We start from the raw sequence: 26,348 nt of genomic DNA on the forward strand, positions 1-26,348 counted from the left end.
AGGTTTCCATCCAACTAATGTGTTTAACGTCATATAAAGACCATGGGGTTGGGGCACCTGGGTGGCTCAGTCGGTTAAGCGTCCGACTTCAGCTCAGGTCATCATCTCAAGGCTCGTGGATTCGAGCCCCGTCTCGGGCTCTGCACTGACAGCTTAGAGCCTGGAGCCTGCTTCAGATTCTGTGTCTTTCTCTCTCTCTCTGTTCCTCCCCCACTTGCATTCTGTCTCTCTCTCTCTCTCTCAAAAATAAACATTAAAAAAAAAAACCGACTATGGGAAGTAAAACAGACTAAATAAATCTAGAATCCTCATTAAAAAAAAATGACCTTAAGGTGTTAAAACAAAACTTGGCTCCAAAATGATACTAGATAACCTTCCTGCTTGTCTCTCCCAATCACCCACTCTTGAAATGATTGTGGAAATTAATTATAGCATTTGTGCCCCCCAAACTTCCCTTAGTTAAAAGGTAGGAAAAAGGAAAAGGTCTAAGTCAAGTCCAGCTTGGGTCTTTGAAACAGCTCTATGCTTCTAATTTTTATACTTGGTAAATTTATTTCAGAAGAGTTAATAAATTATCTTATGACAGGAATGAACCCAACAAGTAAACAGAATAAGTAAACAGGTGTATAAGTTCGAAAAAGAATTTCCTGCTAAACCTTTACATTCAGAGATCCATAAGTAAGAGCTGATCACATCAATAATTTAATTCTGATCCAGTGACAAAGCATGTTTGTATTTCTGGAAAAAACAGCCAATCTTATTGACTGACATTTTGGGATACTTGAGGGTTAATTAAATAAGCAATGTGGCAAAGCGGCCAATGTGCTGTAAGGTGCAATTTTTCTGTAGGATTAAACTTCAAAACTCAGCAATTTCACCCTCGAACCAACTAGTTAAGTCAACTAAGCAGATAAGTTGGTAGCTCCTGGATAAAATCTAATGCCTTTTAGAAAGACTTAAAAATCAGATCATGACTGGATTGACTTTGTAATTTATGATCTGTTAGGATAAAGCTGTGGAATTAATTCAAGAATTCTACATTACCAAGTACATAAAGATAAAGATGTTGGTTTTAAATGTTATTTTTGCATAAGTTTACTTACCGCCATATAAGCATTTGTTCCAACATACGTCTTGGCTATAGAATTCACCAGCTATGAGACAAAACAGTCTGTTAGAACAATATAAAGATAATGTGGAAATAAAATGGGCAATTATTCCTCATTTAACCTACAATCATCATTTCTATAAATCAACTAAAAATTATGTAAAAGGGAACAAATTTATCTACAAAGGCATTAAAAATGATTAAATCTCTCTTTTCTTTTGAATGTGATTTCCAATTTAAACAAGCACAGCATTACAGTTTATAGCAGATAACCTTAAACAATTCACTTAAGCAGGATGCTTATCGCTTTAGTACCCCAAACCCGCCTGATATAAAAAGTCAATTTGAAGTAGAATTTGAACACACTCATTTTTCAGTCAGATGGCTCAAGATGTGAATGGCGCCCATGCATTGCTAGAATGAAACGGGCACTAAATACGCTGGAGGGATAACAGACTTTGACAACTCATAATACAACGATGACCTTCGCTTTGGTCTTCGTGTTTGGCTGGGAGTAAAGGTGGCTGCAATTCAAATCAACATCACAGCACGCTCGTGGGTCACTATCACCGGGGTTCTCAGGGGAGGCCCAAAATGGAAATTAATTAAAATTTGTGCTGCACATTGTAATGGCCCTCCACCATTGTTCCTCCCAATATTAATTTTTATTGTGGGCCAGTTGGGCTCCCCAGGCACAGCTCCCACTCTGCCCTCCCTTTTGTCTGGTCAAAACGCTTTCATATCAAAGCTGCATCTCAATGAAGTTTGCTATTCGTAAGTAGTAATTACAATATCAGCAGTTTTTACTGTCATTAAACAATGAACAATCATATTCTGATGAAGGAAACTCGCTCGGAGATTAAAAATGAATAACACGCTCCCAGCTGAGGAGAAGATGCAGAGTTCTGTTTGTCTGGCAGTGAGGTGATTTTTCAATCCGAAGAGTGGACTGAAAATAAAAAGTGAATGTTGCAGACAGGAGAGCAGATTGGGAGGAAAAAGAGACCTACCTGAGTGCTAACTCCAAAATCACACAGCTTGACCTGTCCTCTTGTGTTTACTAGCATATTGGAGGGCTTCACATCTAGAAGGGGACCAAAAAAGTCCATATAACTAAGTCTGTATCTACAGTGCACGTTTAAAAAAAGCACACATGCACACCATACCATATTGCAGAAATGACATCATCTGTTCAACCCGGAATTCTAATCACAAATTTAATGCAAAGCATTTTATCTGGAGGCAAAATGTAAGGTCCTAACTCCTTCACTTCCAACCATTTCTGGTTTCTATGGAAGCAAGGGTTTATTTCAAGTGAAAGTCAAATAAAACCTTGGCTTCCAACAACAGTAAATACATCCATCATCCCATCCCCAGGCTTTCAGGAAAAGTAGGTAGATAAGAAAATGTAATCTTGCAAAGAATTTGCACAAAAAGGTTTGGCTTTGCTGTTGATGTGAAACTACTCCTCCCATCTAAGAAGCAGTAAGGCCAACGGGAAGCCAATGAGAAAAAAAATCATTCATATGTTGCTGGTAACAGGACATATCTATATGAAACAATGACAAAATGAATGCACTATTGCTATCTCCTGGTTTTATGTGACAAATGCTACTTCAGATAACACTCAGAAATTGGTCTAAAGGCGAGGGTAGATGTGCGTGCATATATGCACTTACTGATCATGGTTTCATTTCTCCTTCTCTCCCCTTACATCACTTTTGACTGCTGTTATAGTTAACAAAAGAATTGACATAGCTTTTGCCAAGGCAGTCAGTTGCTAAATAATAACACAAAGGGTTTCTGTGAAGCATTGTCAGTGACAACAATGAGCCATTTCAGGAATTCCGGGAGCCCACAAAAACCATCCAAGCAGGATAAGAGCACACCACTGTTGACGGTACAGAATAGCACCTGCTTCAACATTTCATCTTCAACTGCGAAAGTGGTCTGGAACAGACAACTTGTTATATTTAATACAGCATACAACCTGCATTACCCCAAAACTGAACAAGAGACTCAACTTTTTATATAACATTTTTAAAAGACATGTGAGTATTCTCACCCCAAGCCTTCACTTTGCAAAAGAGTACCCTAACAAAGTATCCTGCCAACAGTAGGTACTTAATCCAAACTTCAAGTTCAAACTCAGTAAACAATTACTGAACTCTACTTCCTATGTGACAGGCAATGTGCCAGGCACTTTCTCATACATGTGCTCATTTGGTGTCACCTGGCTGACACTAGAATGTAAATGGCATGAAGGCAGGGACTTTGTTTCTTTTACTGACTACTGTATTCCCAGCCCCTAGAAGAGTTTCAGGCATATAGCAAGTGCTTAATAAATACTTGTTGAATGGATGAGAGAATAAACGAATGGAAACCATAAACACAAAGCATTATTTTATGCTGATGATTCTATTTCAGTGATCAGGGTTAGCTATAGAACATGTCTCTGTCGCATGACCTTCATACAAGACATACTATGTATTATCTTTAGGGGCACTCTCTCTATGAAAACAAGTTAGCATGCCTACGGCTGGTATAGGTTCTTTTCCCAACTAGTCTTTCTGCCTCCAACCTTCCTCAATTTGAACATAAATCTTATACACCATCATATTAAATATCCACTTTTACTACATCATTTCTCTTTTTGGTGAGGAAGTAAAATATTCCCTGACCTCCCCCGCCAACCTGAATGTGAACTCCTAGTTAGCACAATACATACACATTACAGCACCATTAGACATTCAATAAATGTTTGGTGAACTGAAAGAAATGTTAGACTCCACATATGTGGGTCTTATTTTCCAAATCCAATTCTCATTACAGGCACTCAACTTAGAATATTTTTCTTTTGGACAACCTACTCTTTTATATATTGACATCTTTAAACCCCTCTTAAGCTGCCACATCAGATGGAGACAGTTAATGAACAAATATTTTGAGCTCCTGGAAGATGGAGCTGCCTGGAAATCATGAGGTATGCCAAAATTAACAAATCTTTAGCTTTAATCAGATACACTTTTGACTTAAGTGGATCAATAGAGAGAGAAACAATAAAACAAGAGAACTGCTAGATTATACTCTAAAAGGCAGGTGTAAATAAGAACTTCATTGCATTTTTCAGCTAAGGACATCATTTTAAACTTACATGCCAGCCTGCTCTATGACTTTTGCACATTCACCTCTCAGCCTAGTTCTCAGGAACACTTTATATGTGAAAGCAGTAAACACCAGTCATCCTCATGTCAAGCTTTGTACTCTACCTGACCAGTTTAATCATTATCTCGATAGAAACAAAACCCTCCATCACCAAGCCTTTGTTCATGCTGCGTGTTCCCCTCTCCCTTCCGCTCCGAAGTTGAGAAATGCTTCCTCGATATGTCCTGACTGAATCTTGCCCATATTTCAACTCAAGAACCCTCTCTCCCTGTTGCCTTAACTACTCAGGCAACAAAGTCATGGCTTCCTCTGAACTGCTAACGCATTTACTGTCTGTGCCATTTGTTTGGAACTAAGCATGTGACACTGTTTGACTAGTAGTTATTTACCATATTTACTGGTGGAGGTGTCACCACCCCAAGTAATAAGTTCACAGGGTAGGAAAATGCTTCACACATCCTTGTGTGCATCCCTTCCGACAACAGTGTCTTGATCACTGGTTAATGGCTTGTTAAACAATATACTAAATTTGCTAAGTACTCCCCTCGCACTAATATCTGGAGACATCACTTGAACATAACAGACTCCTTTAAACAAAACCAATGGATGTAGGCTAGGAGGCAGAGGATCTGTGTTTTGGTCTTTCTGGCCCTGCCACAAACTTGGCATGTGAATTTCACCAGGCAGGTGACGTTTTAATTTCTACCACTACAGGGAAATAGTAATAGCCATTCTGCCAATCTTAAAGAACTGTGGGGACTGGATGAGATAATAAATAAACTGCTCCCCCCACCCAAAGGAATGTAAAACTGCTTTTAAACTGTCAAATATTCCATAAATACAAGGTACTATTATCCATTGGTAATCAACCGAACTGTTATACAACAACAAGTGGGGTATTTTGACATATTTAGGAAATAGCTTGTTGTTACTGCAGCAAGTTTTACCTGTATTTGAGTAAATGCTAGCTGAAAGAAGGTAATTCCCAAAGTGTAGTAAGTAGAACTATAAAACCAATTTAATGTTTATGAGGATGCATTCTGGCCAGATCATGCGCACACTTTCTTCAACAAGGCTACTGGTCTCTCTGTATTTGTGCTTGCCTATTACAGTCTGTGTTAAACACAGCAACTAAAGTGATCCATTTATTATTTTTTTAATTAAAAAACAATTTTTAATGACACTTTTAAAACTAAATCACCCCATGTCACTTCTCTGCCTAAAACCTAAAAGGGCTTCCTACCTCAACATAAAACACAGCCCTACAATCCTCATGATAGTCTCTGAGGCTGTCTCTGAGCTGGTCCCCGCTAACCCTGTGCTCACACCCTTCCTATTCCCTCTCTGCCCAAGCTGCTTCCTTTCACTGGCCTCCCTGCTAGACCTGTTCCTGCTTTGGGGCTCTATCTCCCGGGAATACTCTGATCCCATACATATATATGCACAGAGCTTGCTCCTTCATTTCCTTTAGGTTTTTAACTCACATGTAAAGAAACCTTCCCCAGTCACCCGGTATGAACAGCAATCCCTTCCCACCCCAGACATATATGTAAATCTGTTTCTCAGTTCCCTCCATCTCGAAGGGAACCTACACAAACACAGAGAGTAGATGTTTGATCACTACTATACCTAGGATGGTGTCTGGTACTGACAAGAAATGATAGTTGTTGAACAAATGGTGAATGAATGATATCGCTACTAAACAGATGGACAAACGTGCCCATCCAGAGAAGTTGGCCTGAGAAGGAGCTAATCTTTTCCCACCTAATGGCATATACATTTCACTACTAATGAATACATTTTTAAATGACATTTTTCATTCTGGAAAGAATCCACAGTTGTTCAAAAACACTTATTCAACAAGTATTGACTGACACCTTAACAAGTGCCTGATATGGTAAATGATGTGGAGAGAAAATGAGTCAGACCCTATCTCTGCCCTTCAGGCCACTGCAGACTGAAGACCTGTTGGTATATTCTTTTACCAAAATAGAGCACATGAGATTTCAGGAAAACCACACTGCTTATGTGTAATCTAAATGGGATTCTCCTCCTGAACAACTGATGTGCTTCCTATGATAAAAACAATGAGAATTATATAACTAAAGAGCTCCCAAGCTTGGCTGTGCATAAAACCCCCCACAAAACTGAAAAAACAAACAAACAAACAAACAAACCCACAAACAAACCACAAAATTCCAAAACCAACTTTTTTGAGTTTCACCTCAGATCTACTGAATCAGAAATCAATCTAACACAGCCTGGTCTTCAGACCAGCATTTAGAAAAGACTAACATAACCTGCTATATTGCTTCCAACTTATCTGCTATACAGTTAAGAATATCTGAAGAGAAATTTCTTCTCTACTTTTAAAAATCAATTTTATTCATTAAAAAAACAATTTTATTGCAATCATTTTGAACTCTGAGTGTGACAAATGTAAACATCCATGTATCCACACCACAATCAAGATATGAAACATTTATGTCACCCCAAAAAGTTCCCTGAGCCCCTTTATAGTCAACTCCTCTCTGACCCCTGGCAACCATTGACTGGTTACTGTTGTTACAGTTTTGCCTTTTCTACATACATTATAAATCCCATAATATGTTGGTTACTGTTTAGATGGTATATCTGTCATTAGCATTCAAAGTTGATATGCTGCAGACAGTACACAGTTGGGTCTTGCTTTTTTAACTACGTGACAATTTGTGCTTTTAATTGGAAAATTTAGACCATTTACATTTAATGTAATTATTGATATGGTTGAGTTCAACCTTACCATCTCACTATTTGTCCCATCTGTTCTTAGTTTCTTTTTTCTTGTCTCCTTGCTTTTTTTTGGATTATGTGTGTGTGTGTGTGTGTGTGTGTGTGTGTGTGTGTAAAATGAATCCACTGATCTCTACCATGGGCTTATAAGCCAGAGGCTGGCAACCTTTTCTATAAAAAAACATATTTCAGGCTTTGAAGGCCATATGGTTTTTGTTATAACTACTCAATTTTGCTGTAGTGTAAAAGCAATCATAGGCAAAACATAAACTAATGGGCATGCCTGTGTTGCAATAAAATTTTGTTTATAAAAACAGGCAGTGAGCCAAATAGCCTGCAGGCTAAAGTTTGCCAGCCCCTGTTTGAAGTTTTTTTTTTTTTTTTACAGCTGCTCTAGAATTTGCAGAATGTTTAACTTCTCACAGTATACTTTCAAGTAATATTTGGATATTTCATTTATAATGTAAGAACTTACAACAATACACTTTTTTTCCTTCCATCCTTTGTGTACTGTTACATATCTTTTTTCTACATATGTTATACGCTCCACAATATACTCTTTATTTTTGCTTTAATCTTTTAAAGACATTTAGAATTGATAAAAAAAAAAGTCTTTTATAATATCTACATGTTTACCATTTCTAATGCTATTTATTACTTTATGTAGGCCTAATCATGTATTTGATACCATTTTTGTTCTGCCTCAATAACTTCAACATTTTTTTATAATGTTGGTCTACTGGCAATAAATAAAAAATTTTCTCTTCTTTGTTTGCCTAGAGAAGTCTTATTTGTTAATTTTGAAATGTATATTTAGTAAGCAGAACTCTGGATTGATAGGGTTCCCATCCCTAAACATTTTCAGGGTGTCCTTCCATTATCTTCTGGTTTGCATAGCTTCAGACAAGAAGTCTGCTGTCATTCTTATTTTATTTTATTTTTGTTCTACTTGTTTTCTCTGAATTATTTTAAAGATTTTTTAAATCACTGGTTTTTAAATTTTTTATTTTGTTGCATTTTGGTATGGTTTTGTGTTTATCCTGGTTAGGGTTTGTTGAACTTCTTAGATCTATGGGTTTATGGGTTTCATCAAATTTACAAAATCTGGAGTCTATTTTTTCAAATTATTTGTTGTTCCTTTTTTTCTCTCCTTTCCTTCTGAGACTTGAGACTCCGTTACACATATATCCTAGATTTCCTGATACTGTCACAAAGGTCACTGAGCCTGTGCTAATTTTGTTTTGTTTGTTTGTTTGTTTGTTTTTTTGGTCTCTTTTGCTCTTTTGTTTTTTTGTTTTTAGTAATTTTGGATAATTTCTGTATTTCTAACATCAAGATCACTGATTGCTTTTTTCTGTGTGTCTAATCCACTGTTAAGTCCATCAAGTGAAATTTCTATTTTAGATATTTATTTTTCATCTCTAGATGCTCCATTTGATTCTTTATGACTTCCATTTCTCTCCTCATAATGCTCATGTTTCCCTTGAGATCCTTGAAAATACTTATAACATTTATAGTAAATGTTCTAAAGTCCTTGTCTGCTCAGTCCATTATCTAAGAGTGTGGGGGTGAGGGGTGCTGTTTACATTAATTTTTTTCCCTCCTGGTTATGATCTTTCATCCATTATCAGAAAAATTCTTTACCTACTAATTCTTATTCAGATGCCAGATGTTGCGAATCTTATGTTATTAAGATCTGAATTTTGTTGTAGTCCTTTAAAGAGTGTTGGACTTGATAACAGCAGGTAGTTACCTTATTTGCAGATAGCCAGATCATGTTGAAGCTTATTTTAGACTCTTTATTCATGGAGGGCCTAGAGTAACCCCTACTGTAGGGTTAGTTTAGCCCCACTATGAAAGCATGACCCTTTTCAAAAGTCTCTCTTGAATGCTCCAATGTATTCAGCAATATCTCCCCACTCTAGCTGATTCAGATTTTAAAAACTCTGAACCTTGTATAAGCTTTGGGAATTGTTTAGCTTATAGTTCCCCAGAAATATTCTTTCCAAGACAGTACTTTGTCTAGCTTTGTAACACTTCACCCTACAAATGCACAGAATATTTGGCTAACAACTTGAGGAGACCCTAATACAATTTCTTGAGTTCTTTTTCTGCATAATCCCTGCCTCTGTAGGGCTCTGCCCTGTAAATTCTAGCCATTTTGCTTTCTTGACCTCCAAACTTGGCCTCTTCAGCTCTTCAGACCTTTGGGCTCTGTCTAGGTGCCCTCTCCCTAAGCTCCACTCCAGAAACTGCCTCAAGCAGAGAGCTTGGGGGATTATAGAGCTCACTTCATCTGTTCACCTCTTCTCAGGGATCACAGTCCTGCAGTGCTTGTTACTTAATGTCTGAAAACAGATGTTTAATAAATTTTGTCCAGTTTCCTAGTTGTTTTTGGTGGACGGTTAAGTCCCATAGCAGTGATTCCTTCCTGGGCAGAAGTGGGAATATCTCTTTATTTAAAAATTCTTGTCTTTTCATCTTTTGTTCATTGTTTTGACCTGATGTTGTAAGTTGTCTTAATTTTTTGTTTGTTTGTTTGTTTGTTTGTTTGAGACAGAGAGAGTGTGTGAGTGGGGGAGAGGGCAGTGGGAGAGAGAATCTTAAGCAAGCTCCATGCTCAGCACACAGCCCAACAGAGGGCTTGATCCCATAACCATGGGATCATGATCTGAACCAAAAATCGAGTGTTGGACACTCAACTGACTGAGCCACCCAAGATCAAGAGTCACATGCTCTTCTGACTGACCCAGCCGGCTGCCCCTCAAAGCCGTTTTTGAAATAAGGAGGGTATAATATTAGGGCTTTATTCAGTTAGGCTAAATCTTAATTCATGTGGCAGAATTTGAAACAAATGTAATCTCTTTTAAATGTTGGAATGAGGATCGCTCCTTCAATTTAAGTTTCACTTCAGCTGAATAAGATATTCCACCTTGTATCTGAGGTATCAACAATCCTAGTATACAGCCACTGAACATATTACTTCCAACCTAACACTTAAAACATATGAATTCAGCAACTCTCAAAAACAGCTCCTGGAATACTGAAGTGATGTTTTCAACCTTATTCCAAGCCATAAACATGACAGATTAGGCAGAGAGCTTCTTTTAAGTAGTTATATCTACGCTTATTAAACATTTTGTAATGTTTGTTTTTGAGAGAGAGAAACAGAGCATGAGCAGGGGAGGGGCAGAGAGAGGGAGACACAGAATCCAAAGTAGTCTCCAGGTTCTAGCTAGCCATCAGCACAGAGCCCAGCACAGGCTTGAACTCATGAACCGTGAGATCATGACCTGAGCTGAAGTCAGACGCTTAACCGACTAAGTCATACAAGCACCCCTCTATGCATATTTTAATGTAGTCTCAAGTTATAAGAAACAAACAGCAATTGAAAGCATATAGTTTTTTATTCAGCTCACTTAAAAACACCATAGCCTTTCTTCTGTAAGCAAAGCACAGAAAAGACGAGTCATTAAAGTGAGTGATTATAAATGGCAATCATCAGGGCAGATGTAAGTCATTTTGGTTTAATCAGGCCATTAATTATTAGGGTTTATCAATTAGTTTTATTGAAGGCAAGGGAGCTTAAATGAATAGTAGAGCATTGATTTTAACTGAGACATTTTCTCAAAGAAAATACAAATGAAGTGTGTAAAATTACAGGTCCTTTTCATACCACTAAAAAGAAATAAGCTTCAGGGCGCCTGCGTGGCTCAGTGGGTTAAGTGTCCAACTCTTAATTTCGTCTCAGGTCATGATCTCAGGGTTCGTGGGTTTGAGCCCCACGTCAGGTTCTGTGCTGTCAGATTCTCCAATAGAGCATCTGGGATTCTTCTCTCCCTCTCTCTCTGCCCCTCCCCTGCTTCCACACTCTCTCTCTCTCTCACAAATAAATAAATAAACATTAAAAAAAAAAGAAATAAGCTTCATCTATTGTAAAACAAAAGGCTTTGGTGAAAAACCAAATTAACTCTAATTCTCTTTGCTTTACATATAAAGTATGTTCCCTAACTTATAGCAGTCTGATTTTATCTTGGCCAAGAGTTCAACAGTGTGTTGGGGAAATTGAGATAAAGGTACAATGCAGGGGCACCTGGGTAGCTCAGTCAGTTGAGTTTCCAACTCTTGGTTGCAGCTCAGGTCATGATCTCGCAGTTTGTGGATTCAATCCCTATGTCGGGTTCCATGCTGTCAGCAAGGAGACTGCTTGGGATTCTCTCTCTCCTCTTTCTGCCCCTCCCCTACTCGCTTGCTCTCTCCCTCTCTAAAAATAAATCAACTTAAAAAAAAAAGGTACAACGCAAAGTGACTCATTTTAAAAATCAGGTTATTATCTTCTTTCATTTTAGAAAAAAATTTAGTCATTTTATGCAGATAGACTTTTATGGGAATCAGAATAGATATCTATTGGTCAGACCCTCTCAGAGAAGATGACATGGAAAGTGTGTGTGCGCATGTGCACATACATCCGCTCATGTGCATATGATATACAAGATCATGGGTGATACATGATCTGCCTACACTGACAAGGTTGTTATGAAAACTGAGTGAGACCGTGGGCTTAGCAGTGCCCGTCGCAGAGCTGGAGCTCAACAAATTGCCAAATAAATGAAAAGAATGGGAGAAACATTTTGTAAACTTTTTTTTTTTTTAATTTTTTTTTTTTCAACGTTTATTTATTTTTGGGACAGAGAGAGACAGAGCATGAACGGGGGAGGGGCAGAGAGAGAGGGAGACACAGAATCGGAAACAGGCTCCAGGCTCTGAGCCATCAGCCCAAGCCTGACGCGGGGCTCGAACTCACGGACCGCGAGATCGTGACCTGGCTAAAGTCGGACGCTTAACCGACTGCGCCACCCAGGCGCCCCAACATTTTGTAAACTTGAATGCACTTTGTATACCACTTTGTAGAGTTGGTAATGACAATGACTCTCACCCTAGAAAGTCAGGAAGTGGATTATCTAATACACTGAACCAGATGCAGTGCTAAATAAAGTTCACTCTCATTATACAGCTCTACCTGAAGACAGGCTCCACCAGGATGGCCAGTGCTGTTCAGGGGAGATCACAGAAGAGTTAACAATCACAACACGTGTCTCCTGTCACAATACAGACCCACTCCTTCAGTGAGATTTCACAGTAAGCTGGGCTAGTTATTGATGATGTACTGAATATCTGAGCTGCAGCAGGGACATCCCACATAAATAATAGACAGTTATGATGCAGTTCTATTTCATAATTTGAAGTGCTTAGCAGATTACTAGAAAGATATCAAGGAGTGAGAAGAATAAAAGAATTTATAAACAGGGTCTCATGTTATGCAGAAGATAGCAGTAGACAGTTTTCTACAGGAGCCTATAATTGAATAAAAATCAGCCTTAAAGTGTTTAAAAATTAAACACAAACTTACCATACAACCCTTGTGGTCACTTTCCTACTCCATATTTAACAAAATATGAGACATCAGTTAACTATACTGATCAAGAGTAAAATGGTTACATCTTCTCAAAACTGGTATGTACCAGATAACCTGATTCACTGTGATTACAAATATTTAAAGAAAAATACTAACCACCCCCCCATATCTACTCAAGAGATATGAAAACAGAATCAAATAGACTATGGATGGAATATGAATAGAAGCTTTATGAATAGAAGCATTATCATAACAGCCCCAAACTTAGACACAAACCAAATGTCTATTAGCAAATGGACGAATAAAATGTGATCTATCCAGAAAATGGATTATTACAAAGGAACGGGCGACACACTGTACAACATGGTGAACCTCAAAAACATTATTTATTTAAAAAAAATTTTTTTAACGTTTATTTATTTTTGAGACAGAGAGAGACAGAGCATGAACGGGGGAGGGGCAGAGAGAGAGGGAGACACAGAATCGGAAGCAGGCTCCAGGCTCTGAGCCATCAGCCCAGAGCCCGACGCAGGGCTCAAACTCACGGACCGCGAGATCGTGACCTGAGCTGAAGTCGGACACTTAACCGACTGACCCACCCAGACGCCCCTCAAAAACATTATATTAACGGAAAGAAGTGAAATAGAAAAGATTCTTTTCTAATTGGGAGTTCTTTTTTTTTTTTTTTAAGTTTATTTATTATTTATTTTGAGAGAGACAGAGAGTGTGAGTAGGGGAGGGGCAGAGAGAAAGGGAGACAGAGAATCCCAAGTAGGCTCCTCGCTATCAGCCCAGAACCTGATGTGGGGCTCAAACTCACAAAACTGTGAGATCAGGACCTGAGCTGAAACCAAGAGTCAGACGCCTAACTGACTGAGCCACCCAGGCGCCCTGAGATAGAAAATATTTTTTATTGAGGTGTCTGGCTGGCTCATTCAATAGAGCATGCACTCTTGATCTCAGGGTTGTGACTTCAGGCCCCATGTTGGGGATAGAGTTTACTTAAAAAAAAAAAAGAATGAGTGAATGAATGAATGAATGAATGAATGAAAGGAAGGAAAGGAAGGAAAGAAAGAAAATATTTTATACTGTATGATTCTATTTATATAAAATGTCCAGAAAAGGCAAATCAATAAAGTGAGAAAATAGATTAGTAGCTCCCTGGGGATGGGAGCAGGGACTGCAAATGGGCATGAGGACTTTTTTGGGGGCGATGGAAATGTTCTAAAATGGATTATGGGAATAGCTGCACAATTCTGTAACTTCTTAAAAACCCCTGAATCATACACTTAAAATGGGTGCTTTTTATGATATACAGGCTACGTACCAATAAAACTTAAAAAAATCAGCCTTAAAACACAATTTGACTTATTCTCCATAGTGTCTCAGGTGCTTTGTGGTCACCGGGGTCACTTTCCTACTCTACTTATAACTAGATATGAAACACATAGTTAGTTAAACCAACCATATGCTAAATACAAAATGGCAAAACTGATATGCACTAGAAGGCCTGATTGTGGCTATCAATATTTAAAGACACTCATTTTTAGGTGTCACTTCTGCGTGTTTAAGACTATTCCCCCCAAATGACTAAGGCTATGTATACAAAATGTGAAAACAACTGGTTCAAACATGAAAAATTTGGTCAACCAACCATAGTTGCCTCAATAACCTCCAGAAACTGCTTTGATTTTCAGGCTGGACTGGCTCATTTTTTTTTTCACTGAATTGACCAAACTGACTGTGGAAATTGGTATCATGTTGAGACAACCCATGTTGCCACCCATAACCGCCTCATGCAAGAAACTGTATCTTGACTCATGCTGCATCAATTAGCCATTAAACAATCCACACAAACAGCGTCAAGCTGAAGCTTGCTAATAAAGCTCGGAGCCCACAGGAGCATGGGCTTTCTGCGGCTCTTCACAAAAGCCCCCACCGCCCACGGCCCAGCCCCCGCTCCCAACACAATCAGGGGTCAGAGGGGGGAGGCTACGCTCAGTCAGGATATGGCTGGGTGACGAAGGGGCTGTTCAAAATAGATAAATAAGAGCGCTTTCACTAAACTACAGTTGGAGTTACCCAAGGAGCTTTGTACAGGGATCTACACGTCGATATCTTGGTAAGATTAGCTCCAAAGAAAATCTTGGCTTTGTCGATGCTACCACATGTTTTCTCTTGTCAGAAAAGGAAAGTCACGCAAATTGAGGATTCCCTTTTTGCTGTGATCTATTCATATCAAGGGCTGATGGTATTCTACTTCTGTTCCCTTTTGGACTCCATTTTGTTTGATGCTTAAAATATTTAATTTGCTCCGTGCTTTCTCGGGTAAGCCTCACTGGACGCTTCTAGAAATAGGCACGGGACAATTCTTAAAGGAACATGAGCTCAGTTTTAAAATGTGGCATGTGGTTCTGTGGTGGGATGACAATGAAAGCAGAAATAAACTTCCCTGCAACTTTTCCCTCTATAAAGCAATTACACGGTTTTGCCTGCATGCCAGGAAGCCGCTCTCAGTTTACCAGGAGCCAGAGGACACATTAGCAGGTCTCCCCTCCTGGTAACCTCTCCTAGCACTGTGGCAGGGTACTGCGGCAAAACCCTCTTACATTATGTTTCATTGTCTCATGAAAAGACAACAACTAATATATTTACCTCGTTACTTCTTGGGGACTACATTCTAATGAATGAGAACAGCAGGTACAATTAGATATAGACTATGCTGACAGTCTGCATTACAAATTCATCTGTGCACAACGGGGACACACATAAGAGAAAACCACAATGCGATATAAAAGTTATTCTAATCACTCCATCATGTAATAAAGGGTAGGTCATCCAAATATTCTTGTAAAGCCTTAAATAAAATTAAGCAGCATAATCAGCTGCGCAAAACGACAGTTATCATCTAGAGTCTCATGATTCAGTTCAGAAAGGAGGCAACAAACCTGGTTTTCTCCTTCACTTACGAGAAAGGCAAAGACAAACAGCTGATACAAGGCTGACACCAACGGCAAAATGGCTTCTGCCTTCCCTCAATCTTTTCACAGTAAGTAAAGCGGCTCCCTTCCAGCAAAGTGGATTTTTTTTAATGTTTATTTATTTTTGAGAGACACAGAGAGAGAGGGAGAGAGAGAGGGGCTGACCATGAGTGGGGGAGGGACAGAGAGAGAGAGAGGGAGACATAGCATGTGATACAGGCGCCAGGCTCTGAGCTGTTAGTACAGAGCCTGAAGCAGGGCTTGAACCCATGAACCTTGAGATCATGACCTGAGCCGAAGTTGGACGCTTAACTGACTGAGCCACCCAGGTGCCCCCCAACATATATTTTAGATTCCTCCCTGGCAATATGTACATATTCAGGTCAGTGTGTGGGAAACACCAGGTGTGGAGGAACAAGTTCCTGGGAGTCAGAAGGGACATATATTCTGCCCCAGCCCTGGAAGAACCTACTTGTCCAAGTCTAAGACACCACAAATTGTTAAGACTCCTACTAACTATGAAGGCTTCTCAGTGAAAAAGGAAAATTACATTAAATGCATAAATAAAAGGTAAGATGCATTTTCATTGCAGATTTGGAGCAGCATGTCTATAAGATCAACTCTGGTAAACTGTTCAAAAGAAATAAAAATTCCAACAGCTAATACTTCTTTGGCACTTGCTGTATGCTCAGCACTGAGTTAAATGCATTATCATCATACGCATTATTAACTCATTTAGTTCTCATTATAACTGATGAAATAAATATCATTAGCCCCAATATATAGATGAGTAAATTGAGGCTCAAATTAATGAAATTACTTGCCCAAGGCCACACAATTAGAGTCTCCAATCCTAAGTCTTAAGCCTTAACAAACTGCACTATATTTACAAGATCAACCTCATTTGAATGTATAGGTTGGCCTATTATTCCAGCTTTGGCACTGAAGAGCTGACCGATCTTCAGAGGTTTTATTTCAGTCTTTTCCACTTCTTACAGAAAAGTAGATTAGGAGGAAAGTTTGGGGAAGTTTCTAACTATTCTCTCACATAACCTCTTGCTGTTTTCCTCGTGAAGCAGTTATTTGAACCATACAATAGCTGTTATGTCCCAGACATAAGGCTATGACCTCTTTGAGGAACTGACCCAAGGTCACGTAGCAAAGTTGAATGAAGAGGCAGAAGCAGAATTTAAACCTGGGTCTGACCCTAAAACTAGAGCTCTTCCATTAGACCACCAACTACTGATTGCCCTTTTTATGGCTAAATTATTTAGCCTTATGGAGCCTCAGTTTCCTCATCTAAAAATGGGGATACGATGATACTTTTCTTGCAAGGTTATCATGAAGCCTGAATGAAATAACATACACAAAAGATCTAATACAGTAGTGTATGGAAGGCATTCAATGAATGATAACAATTACTGTTGCATGCAGTCTACAGGAAACTTAATACTCCAACAGCAAAACAATGGATTTGATTTCCATGGTGCTGATCACTTCAAACTATGTCTTGGAGCAAAGAACAGACGTGAAGAGGTCTTCTAACTGCTAAACATTCTGGCAGAATGTTCTATCTTAGGACAAATCTCTTACTTTAATAATAGAAAGGGCAACAAAGGATAATTTTCAATGAAATCCCATAAAACTGTAGTATAATTTTTTCTCTTAGAAAAAATTCTAGGAGAAAAACATTATTCCCAGAAAGATATGATTCAATTCATTCATCTAATAAACATGCACTGGCACACAATCAGTATCATAAATTAACTGTGGCCTCCAACCTCTAACCAAAGAAAGGACCATGACACAGGTGTTCTCCTTCTCCCTCTGATAAGCTCCTAAACTTCATGGTCTGCCTATGAGACAAAGTGATGATCAGAGCTGAGGGGCTTGGTGAATCAAACATTCATCAAAACCACATACAGAGTATCCTGCTGGGTGGTTGGACAGGGCTCACTGTAAAACCCAGGGGCTCACATTAGGGTACTATAAAAACCTGTGAGTCAAAACACACAATGATCACATAATCTACTTTAAACCCCAACCCTCCAGCAAGGGAGAAGGATTTTAGGGGAGGTGACAGGGCATAACGACCCTCTCCCACTTGTATTCCTTCCCTGTGTGCCACATATCTCTTCTCTCTCCTCTAAGGCTTCCAAAGATACTCATTTCAGAACGGGAGGGCAAGGTGGCCTGCATGATTTCCCTGGGTTCTTCATCTTTTTTGATATGTCCCCAAAAAAAGGAATGACTATGCTATGATAAATCCTATCACAGATGTAGAGGAGAAAGAAAAACTAAGCCCTCTCAGATTAAGTAGGCTACCCAAAAGACAACTACAATTTTTTTTTAAATTAAGCTTTTTATTTTGATAAAATTATAAACTCACATGCAGTTCAAGGCATAATAGAGACATCCTGTATTCCCTCTGTCCATGGTAACATCTTGTAAAACTACACTACAATATCATAAACAGGGTATTGACACTGATAGAGTCAAGATAGACAACGTGCCCAACACCATAACCTTTTACAGCCACACCCACTTCCCTCTGGCTCCCGAACCTCTCGTTAGCTCCTGGAAACCACTAATCTACTCCCCATTTCTATAATTTTGTCATTTAAAAAATATGAAAATAGAATCATATAGTACGTAATATTTTGTGCCTGGCTTTTTTTCACTCAGCATAATTCTATGGAAAGTCATCCAGGTTATATATACCAACAGCTCAGTCCTTCTCATTGCTGAGTAATATTATACAGTATAAATGTACCACAGGTTGTTTCATTATTCACTCACTAGAGGACACATGGGTTGTTTCCAGTTTGGGGCTACTATGAAAAAGCTGCTATCAACATTTGTGTACAGGTTTTTGTGTGAACCCAAGTCTTCATTTCTTTGGGACAAAGAGTCCCAAAAGGACTCAGGAGTGCAAATGCTGGGTTGTATGTAGTTGCATGCTTGAATTTTTAAGACATGCCAAACTGTTTTCCACTGGGCTACATCACTTTATATTCCTGTCAGCAATTTAAATTTTCTACATTTTGGTAGGTATGTAGTAATATTCCGTTGCGGTTTTAATTTGGCTAATGATGCTGAACATCCTTTCATGTGCTTATCTGCCATTTGTATATCCTCTGCAGTGGAATGTCTCTTCATGTCTTTTTACTGTTGAGTTTTCAGAGTTCTTTATATATTCTAGACACATACTCTTTTATAAGAACACTTTTAAGTAATGCCATGTGGGGTTTCTTGTCTTTTGAAGATCGTTACCACAAATACAGAAATCCCCAGCGATTACTGGAGGCAAGGAGAATGAATGACCAACGTGGGGAAGGAGGCTGAATTTCTAGAAGCGTTCATTCATGTGGATAGTAAGAGCTGGGGAAAAACCAACAACCCACAGTCATTAAACTAGTTTGTTTACCTCAGTTAATGGGCTAAGTCTATTTTTTTTTTTTTCAAAAACACAAATGTTTGTGAGTTATGATCTACTACGGCACTGGCATGTGATTAATATTTATGTTTAAAGGACAGTATTCACAGGATTGAAAAACAGGAGCCACGGCAACTGTGCTTCTATCACTAGCACTTGCTTAACATAAATGCCCCTTCCAGACACATTTGACTGAAACAGTCACAGAGCTCAGGGCAAGAGCCGCCACACCTCAGTTCTCTCATTCTCTCATGTTGCAACATAAAACCAATGGAAGGACAATTCCTTTCTAAATGGCTTGGGTTGCCCAAACACTAACCAACTCTTAAAACAAAAACAAAAACAAAAACAAAAACAAAAACAAAAACAAAAACAAAAACAAAAACTGTGGCTGCTCCTCCAGATGGCAAAAATATGGCTTAGATTAAAAACTCACTATAACCTATGGATAAGCACACAATGAGTTACATCTCTACTAAAGAGGTTGTTATGAAAATTCTGTGCACATTTTTCATAAGTTACTTAAAATTAACCAGGTTCATTTTCTATTGAAGGCAATGCTTTCCAACAGTCCTTTCCCTAATCACTTTTTCCAGCAAATGATCATTCCCTCATTAGTTTTTGCCAAAATCCCAACTTTTGATAGACACTAAGGTATTGTTTTAACACTGCCACTTTGACAACAAAATTTATTTCCTGAGGGATTCAAAGGTTTTACTTCTATCATCCATTCCTCTTCTCTTGTTTAATAAACATAATAAAAACAATTTTGGAACATAATGCAAATACTACTGTAGCACTTTTTAAATCTTAAAATTTATACTGATCTCATTTAATAGGCATTCACAAATATACACAGCATTTACCTGCCTACACTCTTGGATTATCAGCCTGCAGTTCTCTTCCATGTTCCTTCCTTAAAAAAGAATGCCCTTGCACGAGACCTTCTTGTACCTTTTTTGGCAAGTTCCTATGGATCTACAATTATTTCAAAATAAAAAGATTTTAAAAAATGCCCTTGCTTTCCTTCCAAGTTGTGTTATCAACATGTTCTTTTTATAATTCTTTGTTAATGAAAATACTTTATTTCAGTATACTTTATAGTTTAAAAACCCTTTCCCCTTAAAGATGTCTTTTGATTTTACTACACAAGTCTGGGTTAGAAAGCAACCATTGTCTTAGCTACGCCACATGTGTTAATTTTCAATTATTTGTTTGCATTTCAGTCTCTTATCTTCATTTCTAAAATATTTCATATTTCCTAGAATTTCCCACTTTGAAGGAACACAAAACAGTTTATACATATCAAGCACTTCAGGCAGTATCTGGTACAGAGTAATGCTTAATAAATATTCATTATTATATACTATCACTACTACTATTGTTATTTTCATAGCATAATCTACTCTTGGGGAATTACCAATCTTTTTCTTTCTTGTCCCATACACCTCTCTGATTTGCCTTGTTCCCTTACCTTGCTAGCATGTCATACTTCCGTCTTTCCTGGATTGCAGAATCCAAGATCCTAGTGCTCGAAGGAACTTGAGTGATCACCTAGCCATGCCCTCAACATATATATGAGGAAACTGAGGCACAGAGAGGAGAGACCTGCCTTTATAGGGTCACACAATGAGGCAGTCAATCAGTGTGACCGAATTGAAAATTCAAACAAAGCTTTTTACTCCTTCCTAGAAATTAAGCTTTTTACATTTTTTTTTATGTTTATTTATTTTTGAGACAGAGAGAAACAGCACGGGTGGGGTAGGGGCAGAGAGAGAGGGAGACACAGAATCCGAAGCAGGCTCCAGGCTCTGAGCTGACAGCACAGAGCCCGACACGGGGCTCAAACCCACCAACTGCGAGATCATGACCTGTGCCGAAGTCGAACGCTCAACCGACTGAGCCACCCAGGTGCCCCTAGAAATTAAGCTTTTTCAATTGTCCAAGTCAGGCCAAGTCAGTGCTGCACCCTGTAGTTAGTTCTTTACTAATATCCAAGGGAATAAAATGGCTTAACTAACGAAAGGAAATTTTGTCCAATTTCCGGATGCTCTCAATTGCTGGCCAATGACAGCAGGAACTTTTACATTTCTCTCTCTTTCTGACTTTGCAAATGTCCTTTAAATCATGAGGGATTTTTTTTGTCCAACTTACTGATTTGCTAGACCAAACCTAGGTAGGATTGTTCAAGAATGATGAGGTATGGTAATAATGACAGAATCCCCAAGACCCCTTGAAAGAAAGGTTTGTCTTTTTGATAGGGGAAACTTCTTTCTCAAGTACAGCTTCTACCACACTGCTAAGAAGAGACTTCCTTCTTTCTCTCTTTTTTTTCTTTACAGCCTGAGATACTATGGTAAAATTCACTCTTTCTGGGCATATAGGTCTATGTGTTCTAACAAATGCTACAGTTGTGTAACCACCAGCGAAATCAAGATATAGAACATTTCTAACACTCCCCCAAATTCCCTCATAGCTTTATAGTCAACCCATGCGCTACCCCTTGGCAACCACCTATGCATTTTCTATCCATATAGTTTTGCCTTTTCCAAAATGTCATATAAGTGGACTACACAACAGGTAGCCGATTGAGTCTGGCTTCTTTCACTCAGCAGAAAGTATGTGATACCCATCCATGTTGCTGCATATATCAGTAGTTTGTTCCCTATAATTACTGACTGGTATCCCACTGTCCGGATTAACTACAGCTTGTTTGTTCATTCACCGTCTAGAAGTCATCTGAGCTGTTTCCAGTTTGGGGGGTCATGAATAAAAGCCACCAGGAGTGGGGCTGCTGGCTCATGTTGCAGGAGAGCGCCAAGCTGCTTCTCATTTCATAGTTCCACTGGCAACGCAGGAGAGTTTCAGCTGCTTGCTGTATTCTTGTCAGCACTTATATTACCAGTTTTTTCTTTAATTTTAATGAAGGGCTCCCTTTTAGAAAAAAGTAGCAGGAAACATTTTTTAGCACTCTGAACAACCACTGAAACTTCAAGCAACCTTTCTTGACTCCTTTCTTTCTCTTAACACCGACAAGCAATCTGTTGGGAAATTCTGTTGATTCTACCCTTAGAATATATCCAGAATCTGACCACTTCTACCCATCTTCACAACTGTCTCCCTGGTCTAAGCCCCTGTGACTCACCTGGATTATGCAACTGTTCCTAACGGCTGCTTCTGCCCTCGGCCGCAGACACAATGGCTTCCTCGCTGTTCTGTGAACACTCCAGACACATCCCACCTGGTGTCTTCTGCTCTAACTTCCTCCATCAACCTACTTGACTAGCTCCTCTCCTCCTTCAAGCCTCTGCTGCAGTCTCATCTTCTCTATGAGGCCTACCTGGTCAACACTGCAACCTACCATTTGCCTGCCCCAAGCCTGATCTCCTTTTTCTTTTCTCCATGTTAGTAACCACCTTCTAACACTCTGTATTTTTTCTTACGTTTATTTTTCATGGATTCTTTCCCAAGCCTGCCCCATCCCTGCTAGAATGCGTTCCCCAAGTATAGAAATCTTTCATTTTTTTTATATTGATGTATTCCAAGTACTTAGAGCAGTGCCTGGAGCATAGTAGGTATTAAATAAATAGTTGCTAGATGAACGAACTAACAACATGACATTGGCATCTGAGGTAGCACCAATTGGAAGATCTGTGTGAGGCCAGATTTATCAAAAGTAAAGACGGGTAGAAGAGAACATTTCTAACATGCATACTGGAAACACAAGACTTAGTTTCTCCAAATAAAAATCTATTCACATAGCATTTGCCTTCAGAATAACATTAAAAAATTAAAAAATATATAAGTAATATAAAAAATGTTAAAAAGCTCTCCTACTAGAGAAAATAGTTCATATATACAAAAAATGTCTTGGGACATCAACAACCTAGGTTTTTTTTCTTTCTATAAACTTCCCCATCTGTATAAGATTGCCCCAGCCTGATTGCCAATTTTATTTTCTTAATCTAAGCTCTATTCTCATTACCCTTCCGTTTCTATTTTTTATCCTCAGGGAAAGAGAGAGCAGTTACTGCCAGGGCATTCTCACATCTTCCAAAGAAATGGCATAGGTGTTAATCTTGTATTTATGTTTGATGTGGGTAATGATGGCTATGACTGGAGCTGCAGCTTTATTAATATGCAGGGCTCTCACCTCATTAGTGGCGATGTATGTTTTGAAGTTAAGCTGCAATGTTTGCTGTAATGTCAAATCTGGTCTACCAGACTTTCTCACTGTTCATTTTCTTTGTTTTTACCCAGTCAGTACACGTTATGCTTATGGGACTCACACATGTGCTATTTAATAAAGACAATTTTCCACAGTAGTTAATCTTGGTGGAACTTTCAAACATTTTTAATAATTATGTCCTCATGTGATATCACGTGTCTATCTTAGAGAAAAGATTTTCATAATGTTTGACCTGGTAATACAAAGAATAATAAACTCTATTCCTGGCTCGATCTGGAAGTGGTACATACTTACTAACTTAAAGTGATTAATTCATAGTTATTATATAATAAAAACTTGCACTCATTATCAGGCTTTGATAGTTTATGAAGTACTTTCACATATATCTCAACCAAATCTTTAAAAGAACAAAATAAATAAAACTTTATTGAATATTATACTTGATAATCCATTATGAACAGTAACTGTTATACTTCAATTCCTAAAGAAAATTTCCAGTTGACATAATACACACAAAGAAACTAACCTGTACCAGACTAACAAGCCTCATGGGGTGGGTGGTCTGTCACTGTCGCTGCTCAGGTGTCCTTCCCTTCTACAGTCCTCACTGCCTATGCACTGCAGAGAAGACTCTTAATGTTCACCAGCTTGTCTGGACGTCATTAACTGGGTTTTACTCATTCCAAAAGATACTATACATGTATGTGTGTGTGTGTGTATGTATACACATATATATGTATGTGTATGTGTGTGTGTGTCTGTGTATATGTATATGTATATGTATATGTATATGTATATGTATATGTATATGTATATCTATATCTATATCTATATCTATATCTATATCTATATCTATTTTTTTTTAAGCTAAAACTCCAGGACCACAGTATTCCAAGGAAGCTATTTAAATGTGAGATATCGTTTTTTGCCTCTTTTCTCATTAGGTAACTGAATAAATCTCTATTTCTTAATCTTTTAAAGTCTGTGTTCATGAGTACAAGACCCTGGCTCTAGGGGCAGCATTTGTGGGGAAGAAAATGACGATGGGAAGTGAACACAGGTATTTAGATCAAGACAAAGAAGAAAGAAACTCAGACAGCTGATGAGTGTTTCTCGGTACCCTCTTGTTTTCATTCTGTTCTCAAAGTCCCTGTACCCACCCCTCACCCCCCGCAGAAGGACCACCGCCTTTGATTTGACAATGTGACACATATTCAGCTAGAATTCCCATCGTCATTCATTTAGAGAAAGCAAAAATGAATATATGGGCTTTTAAGAAGGTACAGCAATGAGCTTATACAGCAAAAGTGTATAAACAAGTATATTACCTATTTAATTGCCTTAGTTGAACTTAGAAGCTCTGATCTTTAATTGCCTGATTGAACTGATCTAAAAGCTATAATTTTTTAATCAGGGAGAAAATTAAATAGCTTTCTGGTAAATAAAAAGGCATCTTTAATCTTATTTTTATGGAATCCAAGTTATTAAATATGGACAAAACCTCTAAAATATTAAGTTAACGACTCAATCTAGAGTAAATTTCTCATTACAATGCTTCACAAAAGTCTTCAGGGACACCTGGCTTCGTCCACTCTTCAATAAAAACACATGCTTTTAATCCAGAAGGTAAAAGTTTTCACGAATAACTAGGAAACTCAAAAGCAAAGTGTATAGAGATATTTAATGAGGTATATTACCACCGCATCTTATTTCTTTAGCTGAGTACCCATAATTACTGGTGAATAACTGTTCATCTGCACTGTAATTCATTAGTCCTTCCATCTACACAGATGCAGATGCACATTCACTCCCTGGTGTTTATTTACGACTGAAATCCCTTGGGAGGGTTTCTTGGCCTATTACCAGTGCCCCCACTCAGCCCCTCACAGTATTGTCTTCCCTTAACTAGTAGCATTTTACAGTGGGTTACACCATAGGAAGGGAGCTAGCCAGCAAAGACTGAAAAGAAAAGTTCAGGATTCCTTTTTGAAATCTTTATATCCTCCATCAGGAAAACCACCAAGATCACCTAGGTATGTGAAGCAATCTCTTAAGGAACAGGGTTTGATGATATCTGAAACATGAATAAGAGGAAGGGATGCAATTGTATAGAAAGTGAAGGTTTTGCATTAAGTGATCAAAGAACCTTTTCTTTGCTCAAGCTGCATCCGGAGCTGGGAAGAACCAACCAGCCTCTGAGAGGCTGTGGTCAACCACACTTGCCAAAGTGATTACAGATGGTTGTTCTGGGAATCTGACAGACACCTTAGACTTCACTTTTAGATCCCAGGCATAATCTTTCAAAGAAAAATTCAATTATTTTTCCAAAACAAAGGGTGAAATTAAAACCAATCATTGCGAAGAAGAAAAACCAACGATGACTGCAGAATAACCAAACAGTATTTCCCTATCCACTATATATAGTTCTTAGTGCCACTATGAACCCTTCTAGAGAAAGTTATGACTAGGGAGAATTCACTATAAGCCAGAAGTATGCTGTATGCCCACAGTGTAGGATGATCCTAAGGATCACTTTAATAGTAACATTTGCATTTCCATGGCAAGGTCCTTTTAATGAAGGTTTTGCTATGGAGAATTGATGACTTCCTTTACTTCCTTTGTCAAATGGATAGCAGATGTCCATAAAGATCAACACAATGACAAGAACTGACCACTGTGTTAAGTTCTATTAAAATGGCCATAACCACTTTATGGGTTAATGAGTATAGGGAACAGAAGCAATACAGGTCATGTGATGTTAAATACCATTCTCTCTTAACCTTGGAGCTGAAAATGCTCCATTTCTTTTTTCTCACCCACCAGATGTGTTCACATGATGATTTCTTCCCAGGAAAAGTAACACTAACACAACTCAGCTCACTCTCCCTACATCTATCTACATTTTGTACCAACTACACCCTAGAGATAGACTGGACTGGCTTTAAGGGAAAATTTGGATCATGATTCCAGTTAATCTGCATAAACACCTTCAAGAACTGCAAGTTTTGCTTGTCAAAATTTACACACCCTCTTCAAGAGGGGACGAGGGATTTAGGAAGAAATCTGAAATCACTAGGATAGTAAAACTGCCACAACAAAAAACAACCCTTAGTGACAGATGTGATAGCACAATTGAAGGCATCAGTTGTTTACTCACTCTCAAAGCTTATACCTTTTTTAAAAAAAAGTCCCTTTAATCACATGTAATGTGTATGCTGGTGCATTCCCCAAATGTGCATAAAGCAAGGCTGAGCAGATGTGTAAAACTATACAGGACTGTT

The 26,348-nt window shown here is 38.5% G+C and overlaps 1 protein-coding gene across 9 annotated transcripts in view; it reads right to left on the reverse strand.

The window, feature by feature from the left end:
- MAP2K5 (mitogen-activated protein kinase kinase 5) overlaps positions 1–26,348 on the reverse strand; it is a 270,602-nt gene that overhangs the window by 117,866 nt on the left and 126,388 nt on the right. For all 9 annotated transcript variants that reach the window (XM_047074888.1, XM_047074887.1, XM_047074889.1 and 6 more), the window contains 2 exons: positions 2,119–2,192; positions 1,104–1,154 (listed from right to left, as the gene is read on the reverse strand). In XM_047074888.1, coding sequence (XP_046930844.1) covers positions 1,104–1,154; positions 2,119–2,192 — 125 coding nt within the window. The remainder of the gene's footprint in view (positions 1–1,103; positions 1,155–2,118; positions 2,193–26,348) is intronic.

Source organism: Lynx rufus, unplaced genomic scaffold (genome assembly GCF_022079265.1).
Source record: "Lynx rufus isolate CCGP_SWC_20201006 ecotype Redwood Valley unplaced genomic scaffold, mLynRuf1.p SCAF_13, whole genome shotgun sequence".
Taxonomy (NCBI): Eukaryota; Metazoa; Chordata; class Mammalia; order Carnivora; family Felidae; genus Lynx; species Lynx rufus.